This window comes from Lagenorhynchus albirostris, chromosome 7, assembly GCF_949774975.1.
Source record: "Lagenorhynchus albirostris chromosome 7, mLagAlb1.1, whole genome shotgun sequence".
In the NCBI taxonomy this organism is placed as follows: Eukaryota; Metazoa; Chordata; class Mammalia; order Artiodactyla; family Delphinidae; genus Lagenorhynchus; species Lagenorhynchus albirostris.
Window position 1 is genome coordinate 8,053,873 of NC_083101.1, and position 13,640 is coordinate 8,067,512.

At 56.2% G+C, this 13,640-nt stretch overlaps 1 protein-coding gene across 1 annotated transcript; it reads left to right on the plus strand.

The window, feature by feature from the left end:
* The first annotated feature begins 1,306 nt into the window (after positions 1-1,306).
* On the plus strand, positions 1,307-9,326 carry PIP5KL1 (phosphatidylinositol-4-phosphate 5-kinase like 1). The gene is made up of 10 exons (XM_060153294.1): positions 1,307-1,365; positions 2,188-2,391; positions 3,613-3,663; positions 3,860-4,014; positions 4,234-4,358; positions 4,876-4,910; positions 5,001-5,056; positions 5,842-5,954; positions 6,696-6,849; positions 8,857-9,326. The coding sequence occupies exons 1-10, from the start codon at positions 1,336-1,338 to the stop codon at positions 9,122-9,124; spliced, it is 1,191 nt and encodes a 396-aa protein (XP_060009277.1). The 5' UTR covers positions 1,307-1,335; the 3' UTR covers positions 9,125-9,326.
* The last annotated feature ends 4,314 nt before the right edge of the window (positions 9,327-13,640 follow it).

The window sequence follows — 13,640 nt, forward strand, 5'->3', positions numbered from 1 at the left end:
TCGAACACGCACCCCCTGCAGTGAAAGTGCAGACTCTTAACCACTGGACTGCCAGGGAAGTCCCTGAGCTTTTTTTTTTTTTTCTTTTTCTGAGAATCTTTCTCACACACTTACAATGCTTCTCTGGGTTCCTGTCCCTCTCCCTCCCATGGCCGGCCGACAAGAGCCTGCATGCTTGCTTGAGCTCTCCTCACTCCAGTCACACTGGCCTTTCATTTCCTGGGACTCACTGAGGTTCTCTGCACATCCTACTCACATTGGTTCAGCATGTACTTCTCAAACACTGGTTTGTGCAAGGTACTGAGCCAGGGAAGGAGCCTGGCATGGTTCCTGCCCTCCTGGCACTCCCACTCTGGGTGGGGGAGGGGAGATATAATAAACAAATAAATGAACAAGACAGTCTCTGACAGTGTTAAGTGTGATGAAGAAAAATAAAGCGATGTGATCATGACCGAAGGGAGGGGACACTTAGAGTCGGGCAAGGTGATGAGGAATAAAGCAAATCAAGTCGAGGGTGGAGGTGGGGGAGGATTTCAGGCAGAGGGAACAGCACCTGCAAAAGCCCGGAGGTGTGAGAGTTCGGTGGCCAAGGGCCAGCCGGGAGCCCCTGTGACCGTGTGCTGGGTGCAGGGACAGTGATTTGAGATGGGGCTGGAGAGTGGGCAGATGGGCCTGGGGCCACGCCGAGATGTTTGGACTTTGTTCCAGTGCCGTGGGAAGCCACTGGAGGCTTAGAGCGTGCGAGTGACATCATGCGATTTATGCTTTTAAAAGCTCACGCTGGCAGCTGTGTTCCTCTCTCTCACTCACCACTAAAATCCGCCTCCCCCCCACGCCACCCCGGCCTACACTGCTCCTGGCCCATAGTGAATGTTCAAAATAAGTGTTGAATGAATGCACGCCCCTGACTTCCTGTGTGACCTGGAGGTAGTCACTTCTCTCTCTGGACCTTAGTTTCCTCACCCGAAATACGGTCGGTGGGAATTTCACGCCAGGGTGTGTGGGCGGGACTGGATTTAGGTTACCCGCCTCGCCGAGCGCCCCGAGACCTGAGTCTCCCACCCCAGGAAGGGAATGTGGGGTGTTCCCCCGGTGGGGACCTTAACCAACGCGCGGCGGCCCTGCCCAAGCCCTGGACCGCGGTCCGAAGGGTGCTGCAGCCCCAGGGGCGGGACCCGCAGGCGATCCCCCGCGCCCCGGCTCGGATTGGGTGCAGCCGTGACCGGCACCACGCGATTGGTCGGTCCAGAAGCAGGGGCGGGGCCTAGCTCCTGCAGCGGGGCGGCCCGGCAGCTGGGGACGCGGCCAGAGCCCGGGGAAGCTGCTGCGGGGGCGATGGCCGCGCCGAGCCCGGGGCCCCACGAGGTAGGTGCAGACCCGAGAGAGGACAGGAAAGGAAAGGGTTGGAGGGCACGGGCAGGACCTCCCCTCCCCGTGCAGGGCGAACACACCCCCATCCAAGCCCGGAAGGGGTCCTGCACTGGGCGGGACTGGGACACGCCCCACATGGGGCCGCAGGTCTGAAGCGGGGAGTCCGGCGGGTATCCCCCGAGAACTTCCTCAGTTTCCTCATCGGGAAAATGGAGACAATGATAAAAGCTTCTCCTTCATAGGGCTGTTAGGAGGTCAAGCTCTCAGACAGTGCTGGGCACATGGTGGGCGCCCAATGAGAAGGGATCAGCAGCTATGATCTCAGCTTCGTGCTGACCCTCCGCGCTGGCCTGGAGGAACTCGGCATAGACGAGTGGAATAGCTGACTGAATCACTGACATCACAGCTCCTACTATAAGGAGTTCCTGTGCAGGATGCTCAAACTCAACAGTAACAACAGTTAATACCTGCCACGAAGGAGTTATTACAGTTCTCATTTTACAGAGGAGAAAACGAGGTGCAGAAAGGTTAGGTGATCTACCTAAGCTAGTGAGAGGTTGCAGAACAAATAAATGGTCTGCCTACTGATAATAAACATCACTATTGTGGGTGCTGACTGCATGCCAGGTACTGTCCCCTCACAACCCCCAGTGAGGTGGGTACCAGCCTTATCTGCATTTTACAACTGAGGAAACTGAGGCAGAGAGGGATGAGGGGTGAGCTGACAAGCAGTGGATGTGGGACTCAGACCAGGGTCTCTCACCTGTGGGATGCTTGCTGCCTCAGGCTCATTGCTTCTGGTGCCTCCCACCCCAGGTCCTGACCCCCTCCCCAGAGGCTGGACACAGAGCTGCCACCTCGAGCTCTGGCCGCCGTGGCCTCCTCTGGCGCCTACGAGACAAGCAGACTCGCTTAGGCCTGTTTGAGATTGGCCCAGGGCATGAGCTGCACCAGCTGACGTGTATGATGCAGGCAGGGCTGTGGGCTGCCACTCAAGTGTCCATGGACCACCCGCCCACGGTGAGTGGCCAGTCTGTCCCGTGCACCTCCACAGCACCGACAGCAAGGCCAGGCTGATGCCCTGTCCTGCCAATACTGCAGGGCTGGGGAACAGAGCGGGCTAGATAGAAGGAGAGGAAGGCAGGGGCTTGGTGCAGGGAGGGAGGGACATTCTGGGGTGGGGGCTGAGGCCAGGAAGCCAGAAAGCCCAGGGTGTGTGGGGAGTGCGAGGAAGCCCCTGACCCGGGTGGTTGATGTGTGATCTAGGTGGGTCTCTGCCTCTCTTTGGGCTTCAGTGTCACCTCTGTGTAATGGACGGGAGGGATTGTACTCCTTGGTCTCTGAGGCCCTCCCGGTTCTGCCAGGGTGTGTGGTTAAGGGACCCTGCCCCCACCCCACTAGCCCAGCCCATCCTCCCCAGAGCTTAGGCTGGGGCCAGGCTGGCTCAGCAGAAAGGGTCGCCCACTGCAAGCTCAGCAGCTGGACGGCCCGGGTGAGCATGTGTGTTGTTTGTGTGTGTGCATACATGTGCACAGTGTGACCACATCCTGTGAGCCAGGTCCTAGCACAGGACCTGGAGGTCCAGGGAGAGAGTAGCAGTCCTCTAAATCTCATCACCTGCTGGAAATCTTCCATGGCTCCCCAATACTCAGCCTGGCCCCATGGTCCTGCTGGCTCAACCCCAAGGGCCAACTGTCCAGCCTCCTCCCCAGTCCATCCTTACTCGCTTCAGTCACTCAGGCTCTCCTTCCCTTCCTGGTGGCCACCACTGCTGTTCCCGCTCCTGTGAGCACCCTGCTCCTCCTCGCCACTGCCCTTGAGATTTCAGCTTAGGGGGCACCTCCTCCAGGAAGCTTTCTCTGATCCTGCTTCTCCCAGGCTGAGTCAGACAGTCCTAGGCTTCTAGGCCATCCCCTTTGACTGGGAAGGCATCTGGCGACGCTTTGGCCAACGTGTGTCTGGGCACATGCGTCAGGCTCTAGCTAAGAGACTGGTGCTGGGGACCCAGCAGTGAATGAGACACACCTAGGACCTGCCTTGGGTTACTCTCCTCCTCCCTCCAGCTCTGGGAGGGCTGGCAGTCTATCTGCCCAACTCAGGCACACCCAGAGTGGTCCCCACTGGCTGGAGGAATCAAATTGGGGGGAACGGGGGTGAGGCCAGGTACAGGATGCTTGGGAGACCCTGGGCTGGCACTGGGGGGTTGAAACTTGCCCTGAGCCCCTCTGCTCCTTGCTACAGGGACTGCCCACAGAGGAGGATTTCTCCGAGGTCCTGACCCAGGTTCACGAGGTAGAAAGCCCGAGTGCTGCATGGGAGGGGGTGTGTTCTGCTCCTCTCCTCAGTTTCCCCATCGGTGCAATGGGAATGACGGCTTGCCCCAGGGCTTTGCAGGAAGGGTGTGCTTACCCTGACCCTCCCGCGCCAGAGCCAACTGCACACACCTGGGCCCCAGGGACACTCTCGGGGCTGCTCTTCCTTTCCGCAGGACTTCGAGCTGGGCACCCTGGCTGGCCCCGCCTTCGCCCGACTGCGGCGCTCCCTAGGGCTGGCAGAGGAGGACTATCAGGCTGCGCTGGGTCCCGGCGGCCCCTACCTGCAGTTCCTCAGCACCTCCAAGAGCAAGGCCAGCTTCTTCCTGTCGTGAGCTGGTGGCTGGGGTGGGGAAAGGGTGCGAGAGGTGTCCGGGGCGGAGGGGGGCTCTTGAGGAGAGAGACAGCATGGCCAGGTCAGGGTGGGTCAGGGCCGGATAGCGGTCAGATGGAGGAGGAGAGACTGGGGGCGAGGGCAGGAGGCGAGAGGGGCGGTGCGGACGCGGCTCCTGCCCCACCTGGTCAGTGACCTCTCCGTCCCGCCCCCCAGCCACGACCAGCGCTTCTTCCTGAAGACCCTGCGGCGCCGGGAGGTGCAGGCGCTGCTCGCCCACCTGCCCCGCTACGTGCAGCACCTGCAGCGGCACCCACACTCGCTGCTTGCGCGGTTGCTGGGTATGACCGGCCAGGGACCCGGGACTGCGGGGCGAGGGGAGGGGTGAAGAGAGAGAGCGAGAAGGGGAGGGGGTCAGGGAGTGGGCGGTTCCAGGACGGGGGGCGTAGGGTACCTGAGCCCGAGCAGGGTGGAGGGGACTGGACAGGAGGCGGGGCCGGCTGGGGGCAGAGTTCAGGGGCGGGGCGGGTCCTAGACAGCAACGTAGGAGGGCGGGGTAGGTGGGCGGGGCCAAGACCTCGGGCGGGGCCCAAAGGGGGCGGGGTTGGGATTGAATAGTCCCGAGAGGAGGGTATATGGGCAGGGCTAGGCCTGGGGGACACGGCATCTTTGGGGCTAAATTTAGAAGCGGGTCGACTTGGGACACCACCTCAAGCTGGGGAAGGGGTCTGGGGGCGTGGCCTGAAGGCTCGGGATGCGGCGGATCGCGAGAAGGAGGCATGGCCTGGAACTGGGGCAGGATGAACCCGGCGTTGCCGAGTTTGGGGCCTCTCTACCTGACGCCCTCTCCCTTTCCAGGAGTGCACAGTCTGCGGGTGGCCCGGGGAAAGAAGGTGGGTGAGGCCGAGGTGAGGGGGCCGGGCCGGAGGGGGCGGCTGGAGGGTGAGATCCTGTCCTCTCTCACTCCCTACCCCCGTCTCCAGAAATACTTCATCATCATGCAGAGCGTCTTCTATCCCACCGGCCGCATCTCCGAGAGGTGAGTCGGCCTCCCCGCCCCACCCAGAATGTGCCACCTGAAGCACCCACACTCACTAGACAGACAGCGAAACTGAGGCGCAGGGAAGAGAAGGGACGTTACCAAGATCTCCTGACGGGTCGGAGACAGTGATTCCCAGGACCAGCATCTCTTGAGCACTCAGTATGCCATGGTCGCTGTGTTGAGACATTTGCATTCATCATTTTCCTTATTCCCAGAACAACTCTTGAGGGGTAGCTGTCCTTATCATCCCCATTTTGTCGATGAGAAACTGAGGAGGGGAAAGCCACACAGCTACTAGGTGAGGAGCAGGGATTCAAACTAGCCTCTGATTGCAGGTGGCCCTCTGAGCCTCCTAGCCCTGCCTCTGCCTGCGAGCTCCACGCTGGTGCTCTCCCAGGGCGCGGACTTCACTCATGCCCTCTGTTGCTGCTTCTAGGGTTGGGCCCCTCTGTCCGGGATACCCCAGGGATGACAAGGTGCCAAGAGACAGTCACAGGCAGGGGTAAAGTCTGGACTGGACGTTCAAAGGCCTGAGTTGGAATCCCTGCTCTGCCCTTTACTCACTGTGTGGTCTTGGGCAAATTAAAAACAAAACAAAACAGAAAACCTCTCTGAGGCTTTTTCTTCATCTCTAACATGGGGACAGTAACGGACTGGGGTTGTGCTGAGAATCTGGACAGTCACCCAGTGGAAGCTCTTGTTTCTTATTACCTCGTGAGTTCCCTGTATGTCTCAAGTCTGTATAAGGTTGAATTCTGTCTCCCCCACCCCTCACTTCCCAGGTATGACATCAAGGGCTGCGAGGTGAGCCGCTGGGTGGAGCCCGCCCCTGAGGGCAGCCCCCTTGTCCTGGTGCTGAAAGACCTCAATTTTCAGGGCAAGATCATCAACCTGGGTGAGCCACGGGGGCGGTCACTGCCTGCTCTTCCTCCATTTAGAGTGAAGTTAGAAGGGTGTCCCTGGCACTGCTCTCTGCCTGGGTCTTTTTTTTTTTTTTTTTTTTTGTGGTACGCAGGCCTCTCACTGCTGTGGCCTCTCCTGCTGCAGAGCACAGGCTCCGGACGTGCAGGCTCAGCGGCCACGGCTCACGGGCCCAGCCGCTCCGTGGCATGTGGGATCTTCCCAGACCGGGGCACGAACCCGTGTCCCTTGCATCGGCAGGTGGACTCTCAACCACTGCGCCACCAGGGAAGCCCCTCTGCCTGGGTCTTTTTTTTTTTTTTTTGCGGTAGGCGGGCCTCTCACTGTTGTGGCCTCTCCCATTGCGGAGCACAGGCTCCTGACGCGCAGGCTCAGCGGCCATGGCTCACGGGCCCAGCCGCTCCGCGGCATGTGGGATCTTCCCAGACCGGGGCTCGAACCCGCGTCCCCTGCATCGGCAGGCGGGCTCTCAACCACTGCGCCACCAGGGAAGCCCAGCCTGGGTCTTTAATAGCCCAGATTCTGGAGTCAGGCAGAGAATCCTAACTCCACAGCTTTCTAGCTAGGTGACCAAGGCAAATTACAGATGAGTTCCCTCATCTGTGAAATGGGACAGTAATGACATCTGCCCTTCTAGGGCAGATGTGTGTGGAGCCCTCAGAAACTTGCCTGGCACACAACGAGCACTCAGGTGGGGGCACTGATGCTCCGGCAGGGCCCCAGCGGAGCTGGCTCCTCCACCAGATGGAACTGGACACCGCCTTCCTCCGGGAGCTCAACGTGCTGGATTACAGCCTCCTGATGGCCTTTCAGCGTCTCCATGAGGATGAGCAGGGCCCAGGCAATAGCCTCATCTTCCGCACAGCCAGGTGGGCCCCCCAGAGGCAACAGCAAGAATGAGGTGATGAGAACATGGAAAAGACAGACAGTGTAGTGGGGGAACAGCACAGGCAAAGGCTCGAAGACTGGAAAGTGCAGTGTTTGTGTGTATGTGTGTACGTGTGTGTGTGTGTGTGTGTGTGTGTGTGTGTGTGTGTGTGTGTGTGTAGCGTGGAGGGCTGGAGAAGCCTGGCCGGCAGGGGTAGCAGGCACAGATGGATCACAGCAGAGGAAAGACCAGGTGAGATCCAGTTGGGCTTTTGAAGAATCTGCCCATTTTCCAGAAGGAGATGTGGAGCCATTGAAGGTTTCAGACGTATTTAATTTTGGCCTTAGAAAGAGCCCTTGCCCCTTAACTCGGTCATTTCACTTTGAGGACCCCGAAGTCATCACCACTGTCACCATCATCTTGTTGCCTTCCTCTTGCATGCAGCCAATCTTTGCATGCTGACTATGAGCCTCATTGAGAGGATGGGCTCTTTCCCATTTTAGAGATGTGGAAACTGAGCCTCAGAGAGAGGAAGTGAAGTTGTAGAATGACTTTTGAGGATTCATGTTAGTACTTGGTTAGTGACTTGCATTTCAGTCCTCCAAGGCCCACATCTGTGGTTGAACCGAATTACTCAGGGTTTAAGACAGGCACTTCAAGGAAATAAGTTCATTGATCCAGTGGGTGGACAAGACAAGTGAAAAATGATGTCCACTCACTAGCCCCCATCCCCACCCCTTGGAGGAAGACCTTGGGATGGGTGAGTCTTGGGCACAACCCAAGGTAATGGCTTGGTGGGCACATCCTGACCAGATGGTGGAATGCCTGCCACGGGGCACAGAATCCACCAAGTCTGCCCATCCAACCTAGGTCAGCTTCTCCCTTGCCCTCTACCCCCAGATAGTGCTCATATTACAGCCGTCATTCAGCAGGTAAACCCCAGTGTGCATACGACGGTTGTTTCTCCATGCTGCCTGGTAAAAGGTCACAGCTACAGCCCCACCCCCACCCAGTTCCCAGCCCCTCATTCAGAACCCACCACACCCAGGTTAACCCTGGCACTGCAGAGAGTACCAGCGCTCTGTTCTGGCCCCCAGACCACTCGGTTCTGATTGGTTGGTGCTTGGGTGGGACTTTCTTTGATTGGTTTCTTTCCCCCAAGACCTGGGCAGGGCAGGGATAAAGCCCTCAGCGACCCCCGCCCCCCGCGACCCCCACTCCCAAACTCCCACCATCACAAGAGGACAACGTGAGGGGACTGAGCCTGCTTCTGGTTGGGACTGGGGGCCCAGCCAGAGGCACCTTCTGATTTGGAATACAATTTGAGGCAAAAAGACACACCATCTGCGAACTTGGGTTGGACTTTGTCTGCAAGGTTTCAGCTCTGCCACCCTGAAACTTCCAGGGTTGGGTAACCCCAAACAGCAGTTTAGGAAGTACCCAAATATTGGACTTACCCAAAGTGACGTGGCACATAAGTGCAGAGCCAGAGTCTGTGTGACCCAAATGCTCTAGACCAGCGCTACCCAGTAGAAATTTAATGCGAGCCACACATGTAGTTTTAAATTTTCTAGTAACCTCATTTTTAAAAGTAAAAAAGAAATAGGTAAAAATAATTTTAATAACATATTTCACTTACTTCGTACATCCAAACTTTTATCATTTCATCATCTAATCAATATAAACATTTATGAGATATTTTACATTCTTTTTCTCACACTGCTTTGGAAATCCAGTATGTATTTTATACTTACTGCGCATCTCATTTGGGACTGGCCACATTTAAGTGCTCAGGGCCACATATGGCTGGCTGGTGGCTGCATGATGGACAGCTCAGCTTTAGACCGTCAACTGCACTTTACTCAGCCACCCAGTTTATCTGACATCACGGGTCCGGGCACATGGGAGGTGTGGGAATGACCCAGGGGCAGCATGGCCATGCTGACAGGGTCCATTGGCTGGGGCTCCCTGGAGGAGGTGGTAACCTCACCCTCCTGTCTGCCCCCAGGTCTATGAGAGGGGTACAGAGCCTGGAGGAGCCGGAAGCCCAGAACCGCCGGCTGCTGCCCGACACCCCCAACGCCCTACACATCCTGGACGGGCCAGAGCAACGCTATTTCCTGGGCCTTGTGGACCTCACCACAGTCTACGGGCTCCGCAAGCGGCTGGAGCACCTGTGGAAGACGCTGCGCTACCCAGGCCGGACCTTCTCCACCGTCAGCCCAACTCGCTACGCCCGTCGCCTCTGCCAGTGGGTGGAGGCGCACACCGAGTGACCGGCGCCCAGCCGCGCTCTCCCCACCTGGACAATGGTCGCCCGCTGGGGACGCGGGTTCCAGCTTGGCCCGGGCAGCGGGTCGGGCTCTCCTCGCCTGTTGTTCCTCCTATTGGCCTCCAGAGGGCAGCATCCCCTAATTAATATTATGAACTCATTTTGCTGGGGATGCTGTGCCTGGCATTGTATCAGGGACTCCCTTACATTAGCTCATTTAATCCTCAAAAAAAAAAAAAATGCTATTATTCTTTTTTTTTTACAGACCATGAAATGAAGGCTCAGGGGGTGAAGGGACTGAGCTAGATCATTCAGCAATAAATGCTGGAACCAGGACTCAACTATGCCTTTTGGACTCAGGAGCCTATATTCTTACTCACCAGCTCCCACAGCCCTGTCCTCACTGGGGAAGGGGGGAGGCTGAAGCCACCAAGCCCAGCCCCCTTGTCGTCCAGATGGGGAAACTGAGGCCCAAAGACTTTAAGGGGCTTAGTACGGGTAAGTGGCAAGGCCAGCCCAAGAACCCGGGCCTCCCAACCCCCCGCCCTGGCTCAAGCAGGGCCCACTGGCCTCCCTCTGGGGTGGCCCCCCTCACTCCTGCTCTTCTAGGATGCAGGTGGGAGGAGGTGGGGGAGTGGGGGGGCTTCAGCTCTGGGAAACATTAGACTGAGGTCCACTATGGGTCTTGAGTAAGCTCTGCCCTCCTCTGGGAGTCACTTTTATCATCTGTGAAATGGGAGCAGGGGTTGGTGGTCAGATGGAGGGACCTGGACACACAGACATCACTGGGAGCAGAGAAGAAAATTGCCTGCATAGCCTGTGATCTTTCCTTCTCCCTCCTCCAGGAAACTCCAACTCTGCCTTTGGCCCCAGTCCAATCCGACCATGCCCAAGTGGCCCTTTCCTCTAGAGCTTCTCTGGGGCCTGGCTGTGTGATCAGGACAATGTGCTAAACCTCTCTGTGCCTCAGTGGTCTAATCGTTAAAATGGAAACATTTAACTCATTAAATATTTATTGAGCACCTGCTATGTGACAGGCCCTCTGCTGGGAAATGGGGACGTGGGGTGGAGCAAGATGCATAGATTCCACCGCCACAGAACTCACAGTCGGGGGGGGGGGACAGTGACAAAAGCAACCTGTGTGACAAAGCCTTGCGAAGGAACATGGGGCTGTGGAGCTCAGGGAAGGAGCTTCTACCTAATTATTTGACGGGTGGGTGTGCTCTAACCCCTTCACTGAGACCAGAAGAATCAGATGCAGCTCTGGGAGGGTCCCAAGCCAAGGACACAGCAAAGACCTGGAGTAAGAGAGAGCCTGGCACTAGAGAGAAAAACATGACACTGTGGTTGGAGTTCAGGGCTGGGGGGACAGTGTGGTCGTGTGGGGGGCTTTGTGGGCCAATGGCTGATCCCTGGACTGGATGACTCCAGACCTTGGGAAATTCACTCACCCACCACTCCCATTCCATTGGCCTTGAGAGAAAAGGAGGAAAAATGGCTGGTGGGGGAAGGGAGAGGAAAGGGAAATCTTATGCCGCAGGGCTGGAGTGCGGGTTCCTGGAATATATATACACGTATATAATTGACCTCACCCCTAGCTGCCTGGGTGAGTCTGGGTGATTACCTTTCTGAGCTGGCGCAAGCCACAGGGCACTCCTTGTTCTGGCTCAGCAGGAAGCTGAGACACAGAGTGCATTAAGGTCATCACTAAGGAGGTGGGTGGGTCGTGGAGACTCTGTGGTGGGAGGGCAGCACAGCAGGAAACTGGGGTTTGGCCCTACATTTCCCTGGGATCTGGATCCTTCAGGGCTGAGTCAGGGCCCGAGTCCTACGCTCATCGATGGGGATGGCTCAGCCCCTACCCACTTTGGGTCTCTGGCAATGGGCTGAGGCAGGGCCTGTGGCTGGAAAGGAAGTGGCTTGTCCAAGGTCTCACGAGGCCCAGGACTCCTGGCTCTTCCAACTGGCTCATTCAACAGACTTCATCTAGCACTGAGTGTGTGCCAGCCACTGTGCTGGTGTTAGAAATGCCCTAAGAACATGACTGGCCTGACTGCCCGCAGGGAGCTTAGAAGCTGGTGGGCAGATGGACCATAAACAAGAAAACCAGTTAATACACTGCATGATTTCAGAGTGTGACAAGCACTATGAAAAAAACAAATCAGGTTGGGACAAGAGGGATGGTGGTGCGGTGTTGGATAGAAAAGTTGGCAAGGGCCTTTCTGGGGAGGTGATGTTTGAGCTGAATGACAAGAAAGAGCTGGCCATCTGAATAGAGAAGTCCAGGTAGAGGATAGAGCAAGTGCAAAAGTCCTGAAGTAGGAATGAGCTCAATGCAACTGGAGATTGGAACGGCGGCCAGGGTGGGTGGACGGTGATTAAGAAGGAAGCAGGAGGGCCTCCTTATTCTATGAAGAGTAAGGAGAGGACTTTTGCCAAAACCAAATTGAAGAGCTTCATCTGAGGCTGTGGGACTTCCCAGTGTCAGTTCCACTGTGGATGTATGACCCTCATCTATCCTGGGAGCCCAGGACATTTGGGCATGTCTGGGCTTGTCAAGACAGGAACTTGACCATGTCTCCATGCGGCCTTAGCAAGGAAGGATTTGCCTCTCTGGGGAAGGAATCGTCACCAGCCATTGTGGGTGATGAGTGAATCCATAGGGAACATCTCATCATTTTCCCCTTGGGGTTGGGGCCACGGAGAGAGACTGAACTGAGGTGTGCCCAGGCTGGAGTGGGGGATACAAGGAAGGCTTGTGCTCAACGGAGGCCCCGGGGGCAGGGCTGCTTCAGCAGAGCCCCCAACAGGATGGGGAGAGGCATGGAGGCCTAGATCACCGGCTTGGGGGAATTTGGCTTTGCCTATAGAGTGCTAGCCCTGGAAAGCTGCTGATCTGGGTGCAGATACCCAACACAGATACCCTGCTGTTGTGCCCACACCGGAACCTCTTAGAAAAAGGAAAATGGAGTTTGAAGTGGGACCAGAGCTTGAGCCCAGGCTGGTTCCCAGGCCAGGGCCCTGAAGAAGGGGATGCGTGTGGTAAGATGAGCTTTCTTTCAATGCTCAGGAAGCATTTTGTAAAAAAGAAAAACAGTTTAGATGGGAAGTATGCTCTCCACTTCACCCCAGGCCCGCCTCTCCCAGTTGCCTCCTATTTGCCCCTTCAATCCTATCTGGCCCCGGAAAGCACTTGACTTTGAATCCCCGAGGGACCCCAGGTGAGCCTTCGAATGGGACACATTCCAGCACCTGCAGGGGCCCTACACTGTGTTGGCTTCGAATTGGAGGACACTTTGAGAAGGGGGGTGTTATAGTGTGACTTCTTTTGTACCATGATTCTTCCTCATCTTGTGTGAAACTCATAGGATTTAACCTCAGTAATTCGAGATGGAGTCACAGTGGCCAATGTGAACTTCCATATTAGCTGTTGTGAACTGTCCAGTACAGGACTGCAAGTGTCTGAGTGTCATAAATTAATAGTGTTGCTTAAGGGACTTCCCTGGCGGTCCAGTGGTTAAGACTGCACTTCCACTGCAGGGGACATGGCTTCCATCCCTGGTTGGGAACTAAGATCCCACATGCCGCCAAAAAAAAAAAAAAAAAAAAATTAAGTGTTTATTTATTTGGCTGCACTGGGTCTTAGTTTTGGCACGTGGGATCTTCGTTGCCGCGTGCAGTGGCATGCAGGATCTAGTTCCCTGACCAGGGATCGAACCCAGGGTCCCTGCATTGGGAGCGTGGAGTATTAACCGCTGGACCACCAGGGAAGTCCCAGTAGTTTTGCTTTAGATAAGGAATTTGTTTGGTTCCTCAGGAAGACTCTACTGGCACAGAGACTGATAGAGACAAGATTCTTTGGGGCATAACTGTTACACCCTACAGGCAGATCCTTTAAAATGAGACCACAAGACTGAGCAACTTGAAGGCTCTTTGCTGGAGGACTCCACGCTGCTGAGAGCTGTTCCAGACGGATGCTCTGTTGGAGCAGAAGGCGACTTCCCACTCACATTTGTCATGAGATTCTGGTTCAGCTGGACCAAAGCCCGCCGCTCACTCGTGCTGAGACATGACCTTCCCAGTCTTCTCCTTGGAGTTGTTTGTTACCCCCTTTTCTATTTTTCCCACTAACCTGTGTTGTGTGCAATAAACCAAGTGACTCGTGAATTGAATACTGGTTGTGGTTTTTGGTTTTTTTGGGTTTTTTTAAATGTTTATTTATTTATTTGCTGTATCAGGTCTTAGTTGCAGTGCGCGGGCTCTAGAGTACCCAGGCTCATTAGTTGCGGCACAGGCTTAGTTGTCCTGCAGCATGTGGGATCTTAGTTCCCTGAGCAGGGATCGAACCGGCATCCCCAGCATTGCAAGACCAATTCTTAACCACTGGACCACCAGGGAAGTCCCATAGTTACGTTTTGTATATCCCCAGTCCTGTGATTCTAACCTGGTCTTACCGCTGGATCTTGCAGCAAAACGGGGGTGTTTGGGAGATGAAAGTAGGTTGTCAGAGCCCTGGCTCT

Excerpts from the sequence above, each read along its gene's own strand:
- PIP5KL1 (XM_060153294.1), top strand. The coding sequence starts at position 1,336 with ATGGCCGCGCCGAGCCCGGGGCCCCACGAG. Across the intron at positions 4,015-4,233 it reads AAGGCCAGCTTCTTCCTGTC|CCACGACCAGCGCTTCTTCC; the intron begins GTGAGCTGGTGG and ends CCCGCCCCCCAG. Across the intron at positions 6,850-8,856 it reads CTCATCTTCCGCACAGCCAG|GTCTATGAGAGGGGTACAGA; the intron begins GTGGGCCCCCCA and ends GTCTGCCCCCAG.